General features: G+C 36.7%; 1 protein-coding gene across 2 annotated transcripts in view; it reads right to left on the bottom strand.

The window, feature by feature from the left end:
- Positions 1 to 4,483: 4,483 nt before the first annotated feature.
- Positions 4,484 to 18,372, bottom strand: part of TAG1 (membrane bound O-acyl transferase (MBOAT) family protein) — a 30,178-nt gene continuing 16,289 nt past the window's right edge. Inside the window, exons 10-16 of one of the 2 annotated variants that reach the window (XM_088951876.1) lie at positions 17,461 to 17,542; positions 17,312 to 17,332; positions 10,779 to 10,841; positions 9,088 to 9,135; positions 6,634 to 6,696; positions 6,118 to 6,171; positions 4,484 to 5,102 (exon numbers count right to left, since the gene is read on the bottom strand). In XM_088951876.1, coding sequence (XP_088808002.1) covers positions 4,998 to 5,102; positions 6,118 to 6,171; positions 6,634 to 6,696; positions 9,088 to 9,135; positions 10,779 to 10,841; positions 17,312 to 17,332; positions 17,461 to 17,542 — 436 coding nt within the window. In that variant the 3' untranslated portion in view covers positions 4,484 to 4,997. The remainder of the gene's footprint in view (positions 5,103 to 6,117; positions 6,172 to 6,633; positions 6,697 to 9,087; positions 9,136 to 10,778; positions 10,842 to 17,311; positions 17,333 to 17,460; positions 17,543 to 18,372) is intronic. The other variant, XM_088951877.1, reaches the window with a different exon arrangement.

Raw genomic sequence — 18,372 nt, 5'->3', positions numbered from 1 at the left:
TTTTCATTCAAGTTGAACAAGAAAACGAGATAGGAAGCATAAGAAGTAGGGTGTTGGAAAAAATGGTTTGAGAAGGTTTGAATCTATTACATATTTTTCTTTTTTTTCTTTTTTTTTTTTTTTTGTGTGTGTGTGTGGGGGGGGGGGGGGGGTTGGAGGAGGAGTTAGAGTATGTCAACTACAAGTATTAGGAGGTTGTTAATACCGTTCCAAGGTTATGTCTGCTTGAAATCTTAAAACCTGCAAGTGATTCTAACCATCAGTATCATCCCTTTTGGCTATTATATGTATCAATACTTTGAACTATTTGTATAATAAATAAGCAATGTTCAAAAAACGATACGATATATTCCATATCGGGCGTATTGTATCGTATCTTTTGGATCTCAATATGCCTGTTTACAGGTGTTTCAGAACCCCACCATTTTTTAATGATAAATATAGGTATTAAACTACCTAAAAACCAAATTTTGAAAAAAAATAAAAATAATATACATGATTCAAAGTATATCGTATTGATCATTATTGAGTAATTTTAAAAATAGAAAGCTTTCCCATTTCCCAATTCAATTTTAATTAGTGGCAATGGATTGAAATATTGGATTTGATTTAGATAATCTCTTGAGTTATAGCCCATAGGCCTGATCGTTGTAGTATTTAAGTAAGTGAAAATTTTCAATTAGTACCCTGTACTTTGGGCCTAGTGCCATTTTAGCCCCTGAACTTTAAAATACAACAATTCAGTATCCAAACTTTCAAAATGTGTTAATCCAATACCTACAGTTAATTAATTGTTAAGTGGCATTTGAAAAAGAAACAAATGCTCTTCGAGTGTCATCTAATTTTTTTTATCAATCATCCAAACATTGACAAAAAAATTATTAATCCCAAATCTTTGCTTCTTCTCCTCAAAAAAGTTGGGGTCACATCTCAGTGGGCGTGGACATTCTGAACCCCAATTTTTTTGAATAAAAGAAGCAGGATTGTTAATTTTAAAATTTGGGGACCAAAATAACACCAGGCCTAAATTACAGGGTACTAATTTGGATTTTCCCTTTAAGTAATGCATTAAACTAGAATTATCCCATCGAAAAGTTGAATGTTATATAGTTTATGATGATATTGGTAGCGTGAAGGGGACAGCTAGTTTCATGATTTTATCCATTCATAATTGGTCGACTGCTCATAAATCGGTGATCGACTTTATGTGTAAAAATTAAAGTGGGGTATGGGGTGAGGTGGAGGTGGTCCATACCTGCCCAATATGGGCATGATCACTTCATAAATAAGCAGAACAAACAAGGGAGGAGACTCACACTTAATCATAACCATAGATTTCACCTGTATTTGACGTTAGGTAGTGTTTGTTAGCATGGCTGTTTCGGCTGTGGCAGCTAATTACTTTCGTATGGAAATCAGCACACCGTGCCCAAACATGTTATGGCCACATTTTAACAATAAACATGTTTGGAAAAGCTTTGGTTGTATTTGGTAACTTTGGTGTTCAGTAATACAAATTTTTGAGAAAGGGATTAATCATTGTTGTTTATAAATGAAACATCAATATTTGGAGCAAAAATAGCATTTTGTATTGACCAGCTCAAAAGAAAAAAAAAAACTGGTAAAAAATATATCTTTATTCCACAAATTTGCATTCATCAATCTTAAAAGTTGCAAGTAGAAACAAGTTAACAATAGTACCAAACATAACCTTTATCTTGTGATAGCTAACCCAAAAAGATAAACAAGGGACTGAATGGGGTACTGTGTCATGAGAAGGAAGCTTCCAAACAGCCCATGCTAATTTTCAGACAGCCAAAGTTTTTCCAACACTGCGAATGCCCATGAATTTAACATATATGGACAGAAGATATTCCCAATATCAGCTGGATGTCATGTGCGCAAAGTTTTTGCTTGCAAGAGATCCGGGCTCTCATTGTAAGCTGACTAGGCAAAACATCAACGTTTTTGGTGAAATCATGTTTCGTTGGATCCGTTTCAAACATTGATACAAACAAATACCATTGTACATACTATACACAATTGCCACACCATTCAAACATACAATTATCTAGATGTTCATCTAATGGTTGTGTATTAGCTTTGAAACATCTGCTAGCCATATTTAAGATGTAATATCTGCTAGAAGCATAAACCTAAGGTAACCTTTCATAGTTGTATAGTTGTAGGATACACCAACTAAAGGGGAGTTTTGTACAGTGATGCTGTGTTTTCATTGCATTTTGAGTTAATGGACACAAATTTGTACGAGAGATTTTTTTACCTAAAACATTTTTGAAAGCACTTTGAGGTGATAGATACAAAGTGTCATTTCTACCTAAATCACACATTTTTCACAAACTTGTATTAATCAATCCAGAACACAGCGGAAACACAATGCTACTGTACCAAACACCCTCTAACAGTGGTCATCAGACCATAATTACTTATATATACCCTATGCATTTAGGAAACTACTTGAATGCACATTGAGCTTTTAAAACCTACTTATACATGCTTTCTTGACTAGCCCCACATTACACAAATAGGACCACTGTTAGTGTACTATTAAGGGCCGTTAATACCTTACTTTAAACTGTGGCTTTAAAACAAGACCAGACCGGGTGGTCAGGCTGTTCGAACCCAGAATTGGTCTCCAGGTCTGGTTTTGCTTTGGACTGTTAATTCTCAAAAAACATTGAAATGTTCAAAGAGCTGTTGACCCGGGCAGTCGAACTGCTAAACCATTCAACCCGGCAGCGGTTCATGATTTTATTTAACTTTTAAGGAAGTGTAAACAGAGGATATCTCAGATCTGAGATAGAAATATCAGTTCTCAGATCTGAGATCATTGAAATGTGAGAGAAAGAGAGAGAGACAGAGAGAGAGAGATCTGCCAAATCTGAGATCGGGTAGATCTGAGGTCGGATCTGCTGCCACCAGCTCGCCACTGCTGTCTAATATTGTCGTCGTCATCGCGACCACCACCTCCTCCTTCTTCCTTTCTTCTTTCTTTTCTTTCATTTTCTTTCTTCCCTTCCCTTTCTTCCTTTTCCTTTCTCTTTTTTCTTTCCTTTCCCAGCCAGCATACCTCCTCTCTATTTATATTTCTAGATGCAAAAGTTACCTTGACCATTTCGACCCATTTGAACCAGATGGTCGAACCACTGACCCAGAACTCGGTGGTCATAGCAGTTCAATGCCCAGGCCAGTTTTTAAAACCTTACTGTAACCTCTCTTATAATACCAATATAACAATATTGCCCGTAGGTTCTATAACTAAAACCGTATTAGCTCTGGCTGAGCTTTCAGTTTCAATCATGGTGGTTTTCTACTTATTCCTATTTGTTTCTCACTACTACCATTTTGCTTTGCATTTGTCTCCAGACTACAAAATTAAAAAAAAAAAATAAAGAAAAAGCTAGGCATCAACAACACACAAAAAAAAGAAACTCAGATTTAATTTACTGGCGTAAATCTGAGTGGATGTGCGGTTATGCCTGAATTCCTTCAATTTGTTCAAGTAATGATTCAGGTAGCCAAGCTAACGCAAACGTGTACTTCCTTAAGATGTACATCGCTCATAGGCTGAGCAAAATACATAGCTGCAGCATTCCAAGAAGAAAGAGTTGGCCAATTCAAAGTCTTGTAATTTGTAAATCGAATTACTAGCCCTCCAACTCCACCGGCATCATCCAATACAACGATGGATTTATGATTTATCAGCGGAAAACCCAGATCCTTCTAAATGTCCATATGTGGTCTCACATTCACTAACAAGATGAACCCCAGCAGCCTGGGCAAAATCCAAATTTTGGGGTTTTGGAGCTAATCATTTCCTCAACAAGTGTACTCGACAAAAGAGCCAAGTTGTTAAGGATTTTCAACAGCTTTTGTCATTGATGTCTCGTAAAATTTGTCCTCCATGTGTTAGGGAATATGGTATGGTTTTTTGCCAAATGGATAGTTGATTTTGACGTAACAGATTGGGTTTGAAATTTGAACAAGTTAAGGTGACGAAGGTTGCTGTTGTTGCCGTGTTGTTCACGCTGTGGTGTGTCTTTTCTTCTCCATTATTTGGAATTTTGGATTCGGATGCAAGGCTAGGGACCATGGAATCATTCCATGGTCTACGCCAGATTGATGTTCCAGTTGTGTGGGTCTGGGGATTTGGTGTTTCATGTTTGCAGCATCAAAGAAGAAGGAAGAATAAACAAAAAATAAGAAAAAAAATGGCATATTTTAAAAACTTATTGAACAGTTAAAAATATGTCTCTTACATTTTATCTTGTTGGACTAAACCTTTCAACAAAAGTAATTTCCTAAATATACAGGATATATATATATATATATAAGCAATCAACCCATCAAACAGCAATTTGACCTTTGAATTACAAAAAAAAATGCCTAGCTTGTACTGATGTAGCAGCAATTCAGATAGAAACGGCCATGTTTGGTGGCCACGGTACCAAACATGCCCCAATTTGGTAGAGTAGAAATGTTTGGTTTCACTGTATAGCAAGGAGATTCTACGGAGAGAGATGCTATAGATTGTTACAGTTGTTAATTTGTTACTTCAGCGGGTCTCAACTCCTACAGGGAGCGCCCAAATACAGTAAAAGTCAAAAATAGGTAACGAATGATGAGTGAAACATACATCACGATCTACCAACATTACAAGTGATAAGTTTGCCACAACTTAGTGACATACTTAATGTCAGTGTCAATAATCATCCCTCCACGCTTGGGTTTATGGAGTTGATTGCATACACTACCGATCAAAATGAAATATGTATATGTGAGCCTTGTACAAAGTACAAACTTCAGTGGCTAGGTACACGAACCAGTTCAGTGCATTCCAAAGCAGCACAAATTAGATGATCAATGATATCGTCCACTCATCCTGCATCAAAAGTGGATGCCAAGACAATCTCCCCCAACCATCAATTTCAAAGCTTTTTTTCAGCCATCAAACAGGCGATAGAGAAACTGGTGGTTTACTGGGTCGTCATTTTTCTGTTCATTAAATCATGGTAATACAGGAGGACACACATTGGCTGACCCAAGATGCTGAAGAAAAACCAGAAGATCATATTCCCAACCTGACATCAATTAGTTTTTCAAATAAAAATTTGTTAAGCAAGGATGCCAAAGACCACTGCTTGGTGCAATGGTAAAATCTTGGGCTGACAAGGTGGGTAATGGCTCTTTCAAAAAGGTATTAAGCAAAAAAGGAATCAGAACATGTAAACTACAAATGTTGGTTAATCGGTGGTTGAGACTGAAATGTGAAGATTGCAAAATAAGCTGCACAAGTACACACACCCACCCACCCCTGTAGAGATGCAAGTAGGGTCGGGTTAGGTTGGGTTGCAGCACTTAGCAAAAGTCTATTGCCCTGAAAAGCATGTTGCTACATGTACACACACATATAGAGATGCAAGTAGGGTCGGGTTAGGTTGGGTTGAGATCAACCTTAACCAAACCCAAGCTGTTGAGCCCCTAACCCAACACAATTTTCTGGTTGGCTTGGGTTCAGGTTAGCCTGACTTCTCTACTACCCTTCAACAAATGTTCTTATTTCCTAGACTTGGGTTGAGATCAATTCAGTTTTAACGTTATCATATATTGAAGGACATAGTTATCATGCTATGGAAGAAATTTTTCCTTGTACTTTTTCAACCCTAACAGTAACCCTAAGTTCAATCTGAGCATCCAACCTAATTTTTCGTGTTGGCTTCAGGCTAACCCAACCCAAGTTGCAGCCATTCACACATGGGGCTTTTACAGGTTTCTATTTATTCTGAATCATCCAGTCATGTACTCCAATTTGGGCCCTCTAATAGAGGCCCATTATGCAGACAAATAGGAGCTTTGATTACAGTGGTTTGGTTCATCCAAAGAGTGGCAGATTATCATTTGCTTGGAGGATCAGGTTCACGCAAATGTATCTGTTTGAGAGCCCAAAAGGAGTCTCTATTGGCTAAATGGTTTTAAACCTTCAGCCATTTTCCTCCGCATAGAATCTTTACCAGTAGAAAAATTTAGCTTGCAGAAGTTGCAAACAAAATATGCAAAACAAACTTAGATGAGATTGTCCAGCAAAAAAAGGCATACCATAGTATTTCTGAATTTCTTCTGCAAATAATTTGTGATGATGACCAAGGGAACCTGATAATCAAGAAAGTAAAAGAAAACCAAAAAAAATGTAAACCTCCTATCCAGTAAAAATCATGGCTCAACTATTCTGTCAGTTTCAGGTGGAAAGTTCCTTTCCCCATAGTTGCATGGATTTAGGGTATAGGGAAGCAACGCCCTTCCAAGTTAACCTCTCTTTTGAATATGATCCAGCAACTATGGCAACTATGTAGCTGCTATATAAAAAAATATTCTAGTTTTTCCAGGTCAATAACATAAAAAAGATAAATATAAGCAATGCCGGTAAACTGAGTTATGCAACTCGTAGATACCTTGCCCTAAAGAAATGGCAGGACACATGAAAAAACACTAGAAAATCATCATCCCACCATGCCAGTAGGACAAAGTATCCAATGGTTGCACAAACTCATTGTTTACTAGATTTCCTTGATAAATATATACAAAGAAAAGGAGAACTCTTTAGGATAATATTACCTGAAACATAATTCCTATAAATGCCCAAAATTTTAACATGCGACAAGGGACACCAACCAATAACTGTAGGCAATACAAAACAAAAACAATGTGCAAAAATCAGAAAATAAACATATATGAATAAAGGAAATCATCACAGTATCCATTATATATACTAAAGTTGCATAAGATACAACAAAGATAACTTGTTCAAGCAGTCATTTCAAAATGTAACTTGTTTAAGCAGCCACTTCAATATTCTTTCTGTATGGATACAGACCACATTTTTGGCACTTTTTTGCACAAAGTGGCCGCTCTCAGACTCAAGCACATTCTAACTCTTGTCAGTTTGAGATTTTACCACAAAACCACGCAATGATCCCTAATGGCCTCATCAATGAGTATGTCACTCCATTACAAGGAACCAGTTTTCCCATTTCCAAAAGAGCGATTCTCACCATCATCTAAAAAGTTTATGATAAATCCAATGTGAAATATAAAAAGTTTATGATAGACCCAGTGTAAAATATTTAACATATGAAGATGGCCAAGATTCTTGTGACATGTTTGATTGATACAGGATTACTGGTTTGACGGTTGGAGGACCATATTATGGTGTACAATTCTATACCATACCCTACAATGGATGTTTAGGGGGGATAGGTGATTTATCAAAAAACGAGTGTGAGAGAGAGAGAGTAGTGTTTTAGGTGTGGGGCTTTAATTTTATTTTCTTTCCTCCAGCTAGTTACTAAAAAGTGGTCTGGGCCACCCACCTAAATAATTAGAGGTATTTGAGCCTTTCTATTATATTTTGTTTAAAGCTCTAATGTGTCACTGAAATTACATTATTTGAATGGCTCATATTGTTAGCAGGTTTAAGTCTTGTAAAAAGTATTGTTTTCCCTGCAATCAGTACATTACCTGTACTTCCTCAAACTTTGGTCATAGAATTCATGGAAGTCTCTCTTGAGTGTTAAAATTTATCACTGTTATACACTGACACTGACATGGATACAGAAAGGGAAACGCCAATACAACTATCTATTTCCTAAGATCCCGTAGAGTGGTAGTAGTAAGAAATGATTTAAGAGCCCATAATTTGATGCCAGATATGGCACAAAGAGAATGGAATGGAAAAATAGGATTCATGTAGACGACCCCATGTAGTTGGGACAAGGCTTAGATGATGATGATTTCCTAAGATCCCATAGACCTGGACATGAATAAAGTTAATAGGTATCTCATCTAATATGCATTTGTCATTTTTTGGTAGTGACTGTCATGCTTATATATCTCACTTTTGAAGCTAAGTATCATTTTTTTTAATATAAATATCATGCCAAATTTAATTAAGCTTCAAATATAAACAGATTTTTTTATAGTATGATTTGTCAAAGAGTGACATACCACTTCATATATATTAGAAGAATACTATAGAAATGTCTGTGGAGCATCCAGTGTCATGTCAGATGTATTGTGTCCAACACCAGTACACTAGGCATATAAGGTATTTAGGTATCACATGCTAAAATGAACTCTGCTCTCTTGTTCCTCTATTCCTTTAATTAAATTCTGTATAACCAGATTGGTCTGATTTTGGCTATTGTAGCATCACCAAGATCCAATTTAAACATATAGGAAGAATATATCATATTTAATCCAGTTAAAATAAAAAATGTGTCTTTTACTGACATGTATAACCTGTGTCAATAATGGGTATACAACACATATAGGACATTACCAAAATTTACACAACAATGTGGTATGATGCAACTGCTCATCATCCCTGATGTAAAACTTCACATGCCTTTGGCACTTAACTAATCTGAACCGTAAGGGCAATTTTATTAAATGAAGAGAAATGAGTGGCAGTCATCTGTAATCTTCATTGTGCCAGGGCTTTTGTTCATATTTTTGGCTTGAAAACACATTTTCTACCACCATCATGTTCATTATAATTTAAGATTTTTATATTTACTACCACGCCCAAGGAGGGGCACCCAGTCTGGAACCTTTGCTGTCATAATGGTTAACTCTGACTTCAATTTCTGCAAATACTGAAAATACTCTGATAAATATTAGAGCCCCAATATTGTATAAACAATTTTTCATGATCTTCCAAATGATTTCACACCTTAAATTAAACAATAACTTGCAGAAGACAAGGGAATCATAGATTTGTAAGGATGACATGAAAACCAATATTACAAATTGTAGAATATGAAGACACAAGAAACATTAAACCTATGTGGAGGGAAAAGATAGGAAATAGTAAGGCCGCTTTTTCTCCCAAGCCCAACCTAATAGCTAATAGTCTAATACAATAAGAGATTTAAAAGAAACAGGAAAATGAGACCAAAAAATAAAAAAATAAAAGTGACTACATGTGCCACCATTAAGTTACTGTGTAACCAAACACATTATATATCAGGGAGAATTGTTATCCAGCAAAAGCTTAGTAAGGTAATGTACCTCATGGAATACAGCTGAAATGAAAAAGGCAATTACAATGGAAACTCCCTGAAATCAAAATCAAATAAAAACACAAATTCAAAAATTTTATCAGCAAGATTCCACTATCAAAGTTGATCATTTAAATTCAGAAATAAATGAATCATGTTGAAGGACAAGAGCATAAAACTCCAATGAATTAAAATTTTCCTAGTGAAAGGTGATCAGCCAAAGCCTGAGAAACAATGCTTTGCAGGCAGAAATGGCATTAAGCAACTTGACAAACTCTGAAACTCCTTTTATTGACTATTAACTAATAACTTGAATAATTTTGGTCTAATTCCAAGGTAAATAGCATAACTAAGATTTTTTTTTATAAGTAATAGCAATAACTAGGATTAGTCATTTATAATTTGTGTTATTCATATATATCTATCAAATTTAAATAATTAATATCATACCAAGCATATTGTGGCACCTTGAGAAGTAGTAGAAATGTAGAATATTTCTTCATCAAGGAAAGAAAAGAGCCCTTTCTAACAAAAGCAATATATTGACTCATTTGGATTTCATCTTTTGAGAAAGAGCCACTTCTCATAAACATTGTATGGTACATATTTTGTGCACCTTGTCATCTCAAGTTAAGCAAGAGACATATGTTCTTCACTCATATTTCTTCTATTAATAAAATAAGAAAGTAGCTCATGGCTTTTTAGAGTCCCTTGCACCTTGTAGATCTGTAGGCATATCCATTAGAAAAGAGATTTGCATTATCAATTAGACAAGTTTTTCTTCAAAATGAAGTAGTCATTTGACATTTTTCTGTAATTAAATATTTTCTCCTTCACAAACTTGGAGAAAGCCTGTCCTGTGAAAACAATCACCATGTTCCCCAGAGCAATGTAAGGTCTATGGTGTTTATTGAAAGAAAATAAACTAATATTAGTTAACTGATAGCTTAAGTTGAGTACAAAACAGCTTTCAAGTTTTTTTCTTAAAAAGTTTGAGTTATCCAGATTGAAGGGTTTCGATTTAGGCCCAGACAAAGGGTTAACAAGACCCAGCTGCTTTGGGTGAACATACAACAATCATGTACAGAGAGAACTTGGGGTTGGGTGGCCATGGCTAGCCCAACATGACATTTCAGCTTCCATTGTCTCTATAACTCATCTATTCATGTTAACAAAATTCTGACAGTGAACAATAAAAAGGAGGGGTGGATCAAGTTGAGGTATGAACTTTTTCTGCAGTTTGATGTGGATCAGTGGGCGGTTATGTAGGTTGGGGTACTCCGGATGGATGTGGTTTGTGGGCAGTGTCTTAGCTTCTGAGCTATGGGATGTATCCATGTTTGTGCTGTTTCTATATTTGGAGCTTGGGTCTAGGTTTTCCTTTTTACCTTTAGACTCTTCTCTTTTGTGGGTACATGCTGTACATATTTGATCCTTTGTTATATTATACAATTAATTTTATCTGTTAAAAAAACTATTACTTTTTAGTTTTTATAATATGTATATGCATGCCCATAGCCCTTTTTGCAGAGCACATATAGCAATTAATGATTTGGCCAAGAAAGTGGAAAAAAAAGAAAAGAAATTTAGAAGAGGAGAATAACCAAATAAAACATTAGGCAATATGAAATCAAATAAAACAATCATCGCCATGCAACAAAGCAGCATTTATTACATTAAAACTTAAGAAAAGTCAATTACCCTGGGTAGTCCATGTCGTATGCATGGAAAATAAACATGGCGAACCATCCATTTATGCACAGGCTGTAGTCAATGAGGAAATCATTAGTTACTAACCATTCATGCCAACTAAATAATGTCATACTTCTGTTAAAAAATTTTTAATGAGTACAGTTTTTGTAATATTGTTGTAATATAATTCACAAATTTAAGGTTAAAAATCAATGTATCAAGAGAAAATGCATGTATAAATTGCAGAAAAAAACAATAAAACTAGATTTTAATTGAGAAAATAACATTGATGAAAATATAAGAATAAATGAATAATTAAACCTGGAACAAAGCAAGGAGAAGTCAAACACTACCTTGTCCCTTTAGAAAATGGAGGAGCAAGTGCTTGAGTTTTTTTTTTTTTTTTTGAAAGGAAAAGATTAAATTTTCATTAAAAGAAAAAAAAAATACATAAGAAAGGTGATAAGATATCACCTGAGAGAAGCACACTACACATCCCTGAGACAAAACAACCCTACGAGAACAACAATTGGTACTCAATCAAAGCAATCAAACCCAAAGGCCCCACTGAGAAAACTGAGAAAACATTCCAATTCTTTTATCCGACTTCAGCAAAAACAAACTTCCCAGGCTTCACCCAATAAGAAGAATTATTCCTCCCCATCAAACTCATCCGCCTGTCCTCCCCTTCATCCCAAACCTCTCCCACCTTCCCCTGTTACATGTTCCTTCCACCTCTCTTCCTTCTTTCTATCAAACTCTTCAAAGGCCCTTCTAGCAAAAGCCTCACCACCCCAGAAAAACAAACCTAGAGCCTTGTCAATCTCCACTTCTCTCTCAACCAATTTCCTTAAACCCCCACTACCATCTTTCTTTATCCTCCCCCTCTAAACATGACTTGTCTTCTTTCCTCAACTCTTTGCTCTTTCCCTCCCTTTCCTCTACAGCTCCACTCCTCTCCAACTCCCCCCATGAAGGACATCCCTTGACCCAATTTGGTCATCACGGCAAACCCCAACAAAATTCTTATTGATCATGGCTCTCGCATTAACTAGGTAACATACACAAGATGGGATTTATTCATCCCTCTAGGCCTCTTCCGTCACTGACTCTTTGGCTGAAATGCAACAGCTGTCTCCAACTTCCTTCTACCCAAACCAATTCCGATCTTTCCAACAAAAACTTCTACTAAATGGTCCGCCACAAAAACTTGATCAGACAAACTTGTGAGATTGCTGCCAGAGCAAACAGTTGTGCCAAGATCTTCAGCCCTAACATCCTGGACCCCTTGAGAACTTACCTCACTAAATGACTCCCTACCATTGTTAATCAGGACAGAAGCACCTGCCTTGACACATTCGTCGCACAAGATTCTGCCCCCCCCCCTGACTTCCAAGTCGCTCATGCTGTTTCTGCTGGGCTTATTTTCTGAAACGTTACAGATTTGAGGACAGGGGATAGCATGAAGCAAATTCTCTACCAGAGATGAGTTGCCAAGACCATAATACTAACAAAGAGAGAGAATACCAACGAGGCTCATCCTAATGACTAGAAAACAAGAAGAAACCGATCCACAAACCATAATACTAACAAAGGTAGGAGATTCAATATGCACAACTGCATTGGACAGGGAGATGAACACTTGAACCAATGATTAAAGAAGAGAAGAAGATGGAAAACTACAAGGAAAAGACAGCAAAACCTAAGCAATTAAACAACTAGAAAACAGATGCTCAAAGCATATATTGGAGCAATAGAAATGACATCCTTCCCCCCTTCTTTGAATAAAAGTAAAAAATATTTGAGTTAATAAAAAAGAGGACTTTATGAAAGGATGTACATGAGTACACTAAATATGCAGTTGCAGCCCCATCTCAAAGCAAAAAGAACTATGAAGGCAGATAGCTGTCACTATACAAAGAGGCCCTTCCTGCACCAACCCTAGCTAACCATCAGCACTCAAATTGAGTTGCCCAGAATCATTCGCCCAATTATATTTTTTGGATTTGAGAATTCTTGATATCTTGCCATTTTAATGTTGCCATCATGAAACTTAACGTTTTTAGTACATCCATATATCTCTTATAAAAAAAAAAAGTACTTTTCAGTAGGTTTGAGTTGTTTATATTAAACACTGAATGATTATTTTCGGTAAAACCGATTTGTATTTCCACTAAAACACAACTTTTACTACATATAAAAATCAAACAAATTACCTTTTTTTTCAGAGAATATATTTAGTGGAATGTGGAAGGAAACGCCTTAGGCAGGATTTTCTTTTTTTTTTCTTATTTTGAATTTGAAGAGGACAGAATAGAAGAACATCTTTCTGAAAGAATATCAGACATCATTCATCCAAAAAATGGGCTTTGCCCAAGAAAATAAAGGCAAAGCCACCTATACAGTGAGTGGCTGTATGACCTATACAAAAAACAGATAAATAATCTCAAATATGTATATATCATGCTTTAATGTCTAGCTTTTGAATCTCACATATTTTTATAATATGATTTGTTAAAACAATACCATTTTAAATATTTTAAAAATGCTAATAATATAAAGCATACTGGGGCCATTATTTGGTATAATGGTAAAATAATGGGCTGGCAAGTGTGAGAACGTAGATTCCAGTCTGAGGGTAGCCACTTTGTGGGAAATAATGCCAAAAGTTAGGGATAGGACTGTACCCAGTCTACCCCTCCCGAGACCCCAGATGGCTGGGACCGACATGGGGTAATGACCTTTTTTTAAAAGTCTTGGTTAGATTAGTTGCTGGAAATCCCTTTGAAGATTTTTTGTAAGGTATGATTCATATTAAACTATAATAAAAACAAGGCAGCGCTGCTATACAGTAAGTATGGTTATAGACCTAGCTACAGATACACCTAATACATTATACCCAGCAAATGTATGGAACACTTCCAACCAATGGAAAATAGATGTGCTAAAAGCAAATGTACCCTTCGAATATCTGTTTTTTATTGGTAACAAGTAACTTGTTTTAACTTAGAAAATTAATTAGTACAAGGCTCAGAAACCAAGCCAACCCACATAAACTTGTAAGTACAATTTGGCCCAAAATAGTTGCTCCCTAGTCACCCCTTGCTTTGCTAAGGCACCAGACAATGTATTACTGACCTATTCGCCATTTCACCCACTTGAAAGTTGCCTCCACCTCTCTTGCTAGCCCCGTGTTTTCCCTTATTATTTGTCTTAATATCCAAGGACCCTCACTGCTGCTCACCATACAACCCACAACCAAGATGGAATCGCCAAAAATCTCAATTTGTTTCAGATTCAGTTGCCTTGCTAACTTTAGTCCTTGAAGGAGGGCTGAAATTTCTACTGTTAATGAGTCTTCTACTCCTAATGGACCAGGTAGAGAGCCATTATCATTCTGCTGCCATCTGTAAAGATTCCCCCTATGCCTGAAAGGAAAGGAGTCCACCAGGAGCTTCCATCAAAGTTCATTTTAATTCTATTGTAACTTGGAGGGACACACTTCCCATGCACTACCACCTTTAATGCAGATTATGCTGCTATAACTTCCCACCCTCTAAGAAAATCATCCATGGAATCATTGAAGATCTTCAATGTCTTAACCCAGTGAGGATTACCTTCATTTAATTCCTTCAATTAGAGATTCCACAGATTTGCATTGCTAATTGAACAGTATTATCTTTCCTCCAAAACTAGCCATATTATAGCTGCTATTGTAGCTCTCCACATTACCTTTCCTCTTCTTTCAAACAGGAGTAGGAATCCTGAGTTGAACAAATTGGCAACTTCCAAAGGTGGCACCCATTTGCAACCAAAGAGAGAACAAAAAACTCCCAAACATGAGAAACAAATGAGCAGGAGATTAGTAAATGAGAAGCAGTTTCACCACTATAATGGCATAAGACACAAACATGGGGATAAGCAACAAAGGGGGTCTTCTCTTTTGTAGCATGTCACAAGAGTTTATCTTTCTCAGCATTCCCAACAGAAACCTTGAATCTTGGGAAGACAAGGTTGCACCACACCTCCTTCACCAGAGAAGTCGCTACAAAAGAGGAAGATAGGACTAAGACATCAAAAAGGGAGCACAAGAGAACATCCCTAAAGGGGAAAGAGCACAAACCCTACTATCAGAACAAGAAGAATCTAGATAACAGACTTCCAAAATGGCAAGCAGATCCAACAAAGACACAAGCTCACCTTCTCTTAATCAGTTAATCCTCTTCTAAATTCAACACCCCAAACAAAACCATCTGAATAGTATACTAGGAATTTAGAGTTAGGATCCAACTTATAATTACAGAGGGCATACAAAGAGGGAAACCCATCCTTGAGCAAAGAATCCCCATTTCTAGAGGAGTTAGGACCCAACTTTTAAGGCCATTCTCAGCGTCATATCTTATGGAAGAGAGTCAACTATGGATTTCCAAGGGTAGGCAGAGGAGGTTGTAGAAGAGACAGAAGCATCCCAACCATTTCTGGACTGCCCATGTATGGTCTCTATTACCTTGTGCCACAGCCTATCCTGTTCTAGAGGAAATCTCCACAACCATTTTCAAAACAAAGCAGAGTTTCCAAGGACATGTTACCTATAACCCCTCCCCCCTCCCATCTCTTTGCTCCTACCCAATAAATCCCGTCTCACTGAATGGTCCATTTTAGATTCACCTGGCTCCCAAAGGAAATTCCTCATAATTTTCTGTAATTTCCTAGCCACTTTCATTGCAATTCAGAACATTGAAAGGAAATAAATAGGTAAATTGGTCATTGTAGCTTTTTTTTTTATGAATATTGGCCATTGTAGCTTTAATTAGAGTAATCCTCCCCCCATAAAGATATATAGTTTTTCTTCCACATGGCTAGCTTTTTGGTGAATCTCTCCAACACAGGTTTCCAAAAGTCACCAGCCCTAGGATTCCCTCCCAAAGGCAGTCCATGGCCACTGTTTTACCTCAGGCTCCTATATAGATCACCTTCACCTTTTTTTATGAGTATAGATCACCCTCACCTTCTCCATATTGATTCCAGCCACACAACTTTTCCTTAAATTTATTTTCAGATTTGACTTCTTTTCAAAGCTTTGGGAAAAGCCTATGAGGTTCCTAAGATACTCTTCATCATCTTCCCCTTCACAAATCTTTGATCAAATTATTCTTATTCAATCCAGTGATCAATCTACTTAGCACATCAACTACGAGGATGAATAAAAAGAGGGAAAGTGGGTGCTCTTGTCTCAGTCCTCTCTTAGCCAACCAATCCACCATGTCATAGGCCTTCTCTAGATCTAGTTTACACACTAGTCATTTTCTGCCACTTCTTTTCCTCTCCTCCATACATTCATTAGCAATAAGAATTCGGTCTATTATTTGCCTCCCCTCCGCAAAGGCTCCTTGAAATGGGGGGATTAAAGACGGAAAAACCACCCAAGTTCTCACACCCTGGTGATGATCTTATACAAGCTTCCCACCAAGCAAATTGGTTTAAAATTCTTGGGATGGCAAGCCCTTGGCTTTTTGGGAATCACAACAATAAAGGTTGCATTAGCCCCTGCATTAATCCTTCCCTCTCAATGAATTCATCAAAAACCCCTTTCACATCTTATTTTATTACATCAAACACCCCTTTCAAGTCTTGAAAAAAGGCCATAGTGAACCCATTTGGTCTTGGAGCTTTTATTCTGTTTATCAAAAACACTGCCTCACAAATCTCTTCCATTTCAAATCTTCTCTCCAACAGCTCCACTTGCTCTGTGTTTAACAATGATCAATCCACCTCTAGAGGGTCAATCCTACCCTTCAAATGTCTGTTTTGTGGGAACTAAGAAGTCAAAATTGGAATTTTTGAACTAGTTATGCATTTTTGTGTAGTAGAGGTGTTTTGATCATTTTACAAAATTACATGTGTGGGACCCAAGTTAAGATCTTGCTTTGTCTAGCCATTGTTTAGTAGAGTATTTAAATTAGGTTGAATTGAAGCTTTCCTCTGCCCCCTCACCCCAAATAGGACCATATTCATAATACATGAATATAGCTCCATTTAAACATTCCATGTCCTATTCATAACAGAAATATCTATAAGTTTAATAACCATGCCAACTAGAGCTCATCTACAACAAAATTCGCAAGAAATTTAGAGCAAAAGAAACAGGAACCTTAGGTCTTTATTCATACAATATATGTAAAAGGTACAATATTATAGCAAGGTGCCAACCGGCTGGTTGGTAAGGTCTACTACTGGTTGTAGCAGAGACTTGGGATCAAATCCTGCCTGCACCTGGGTTGTGGGGTTTATGGGTTTGGGGGATGGGCTAGCCCCTTGTAGCAAAAAAGAAAAAACGTTACAATATTATAACTATATCCATATTAGGCATTATATGTAACCAGGAAGGAAAAACTATTAAACTTTCATCCTCAACAAATCTAAGAAACTACTTTGAATCAATAAACCAGTTGAACAAATTGTAATAGATCAACACAACTGATGATTTTTCTTATCACACTGAATTGAAAAGTGCGAAACAGTTGGTAGTAGAGAGGTAATACCATGTTCCACATTCTCCAGTACTGATAGACAGCTCCAATGGCAAAACAAATAAACGGAAAATACAGTAATTCAAAGAAAATCAGTTCAGCTAAAGAAATATTGAAAAATCAATACAAAGGAATGCAAGCAATCAAACAGGAAATGCTACCTCTTCTATTGTTTTTGCATTCCACCAATCCTTGTAGAACTCACGATCACCAAAGCAAAGAAGCTCAGCAAGTATATTCAACCTATTTATTCAGCATTGTATCTCAACTTAAAATGTCTCAAAGAAAAAAGAAAAAGAAAATTTGCAACAAAAGAAAGCTAACATCACTAGTTGAGTTTTATGAGAGGGTTTTATGGCCCCCCATACTTCCAGGCAGCCACAGCTAAAAGCATGCTTTAAACTCCATCTTTAATTAGTAATATGGTTGAGCCCAGTCCTAAAACCACTCCCACCCCAAAGGAAATTTGAATTTTCTCTTTTTTTTCTTTTCTTTTTCTTTTTTTTTTTCTTTTTTTTTTTTTGAGAAAGAAGTAAGGTATTGTAGTGAAGTTAAACTGTAACAAACAAAAAACATATATCTGTCCAGTATGCTCCATGTACAGCCAGCAACTATACACAGAAGCCACCCCAAAAAAACTAGGCTCTCAAGACTAAATACTAGAGACATACTTTAAAATTAGATAAACAAAGTGCCATAATCAAAATACTGATGATGTGGGATATTTGAAGGAATCCTTGGCAAACAACCAAGAAGACAGGGTAGCCATAGCCCAAACCACCACATCATCTAAAGAGCAAAAATTTCCTTCAAAAATCCTTCCATTTCTTTCTTTCCACAGAACCCAACACATCATGTGAGGAATAGCATTCCAAAGCACCTTGCCCCTACCACTTAAGCCCAGCAACTTCCAGGAGAGTAATAAATCAGGCAAAGAACTTGGCAGACACCAGCTGACATTCAGTAGGGAACAGAAGTGACTGAAAAGTTTATGAGCAGCATTGCAATGAACGAAGAGATGATCAGCAAACTCGACTTCCTTGTTACACATGACACAGTTCAGAGAATTCGGT

This window comes from Nelumbo lutea, chromosome 6, assembly GCF_056320005.1.
Source record: "Nelumbo lutea isolate HS-2025 chromosome 6, American lotus-T2T, whole genome shotgun sequence".
In the NCBI taxonomy this organism is placed as follows: domain Eukaryota; kingdom Viridiplantae; phylum Streptophyta; class Magnoliopsida; order Proteales; family Nelumbonaceae; genus Nelumbo; species Nelumbo lutea.
Note: the sequence above shows the minus strand (reverse complement) of the source record. Positions and strands in the feature narration are given on the sequence as shown.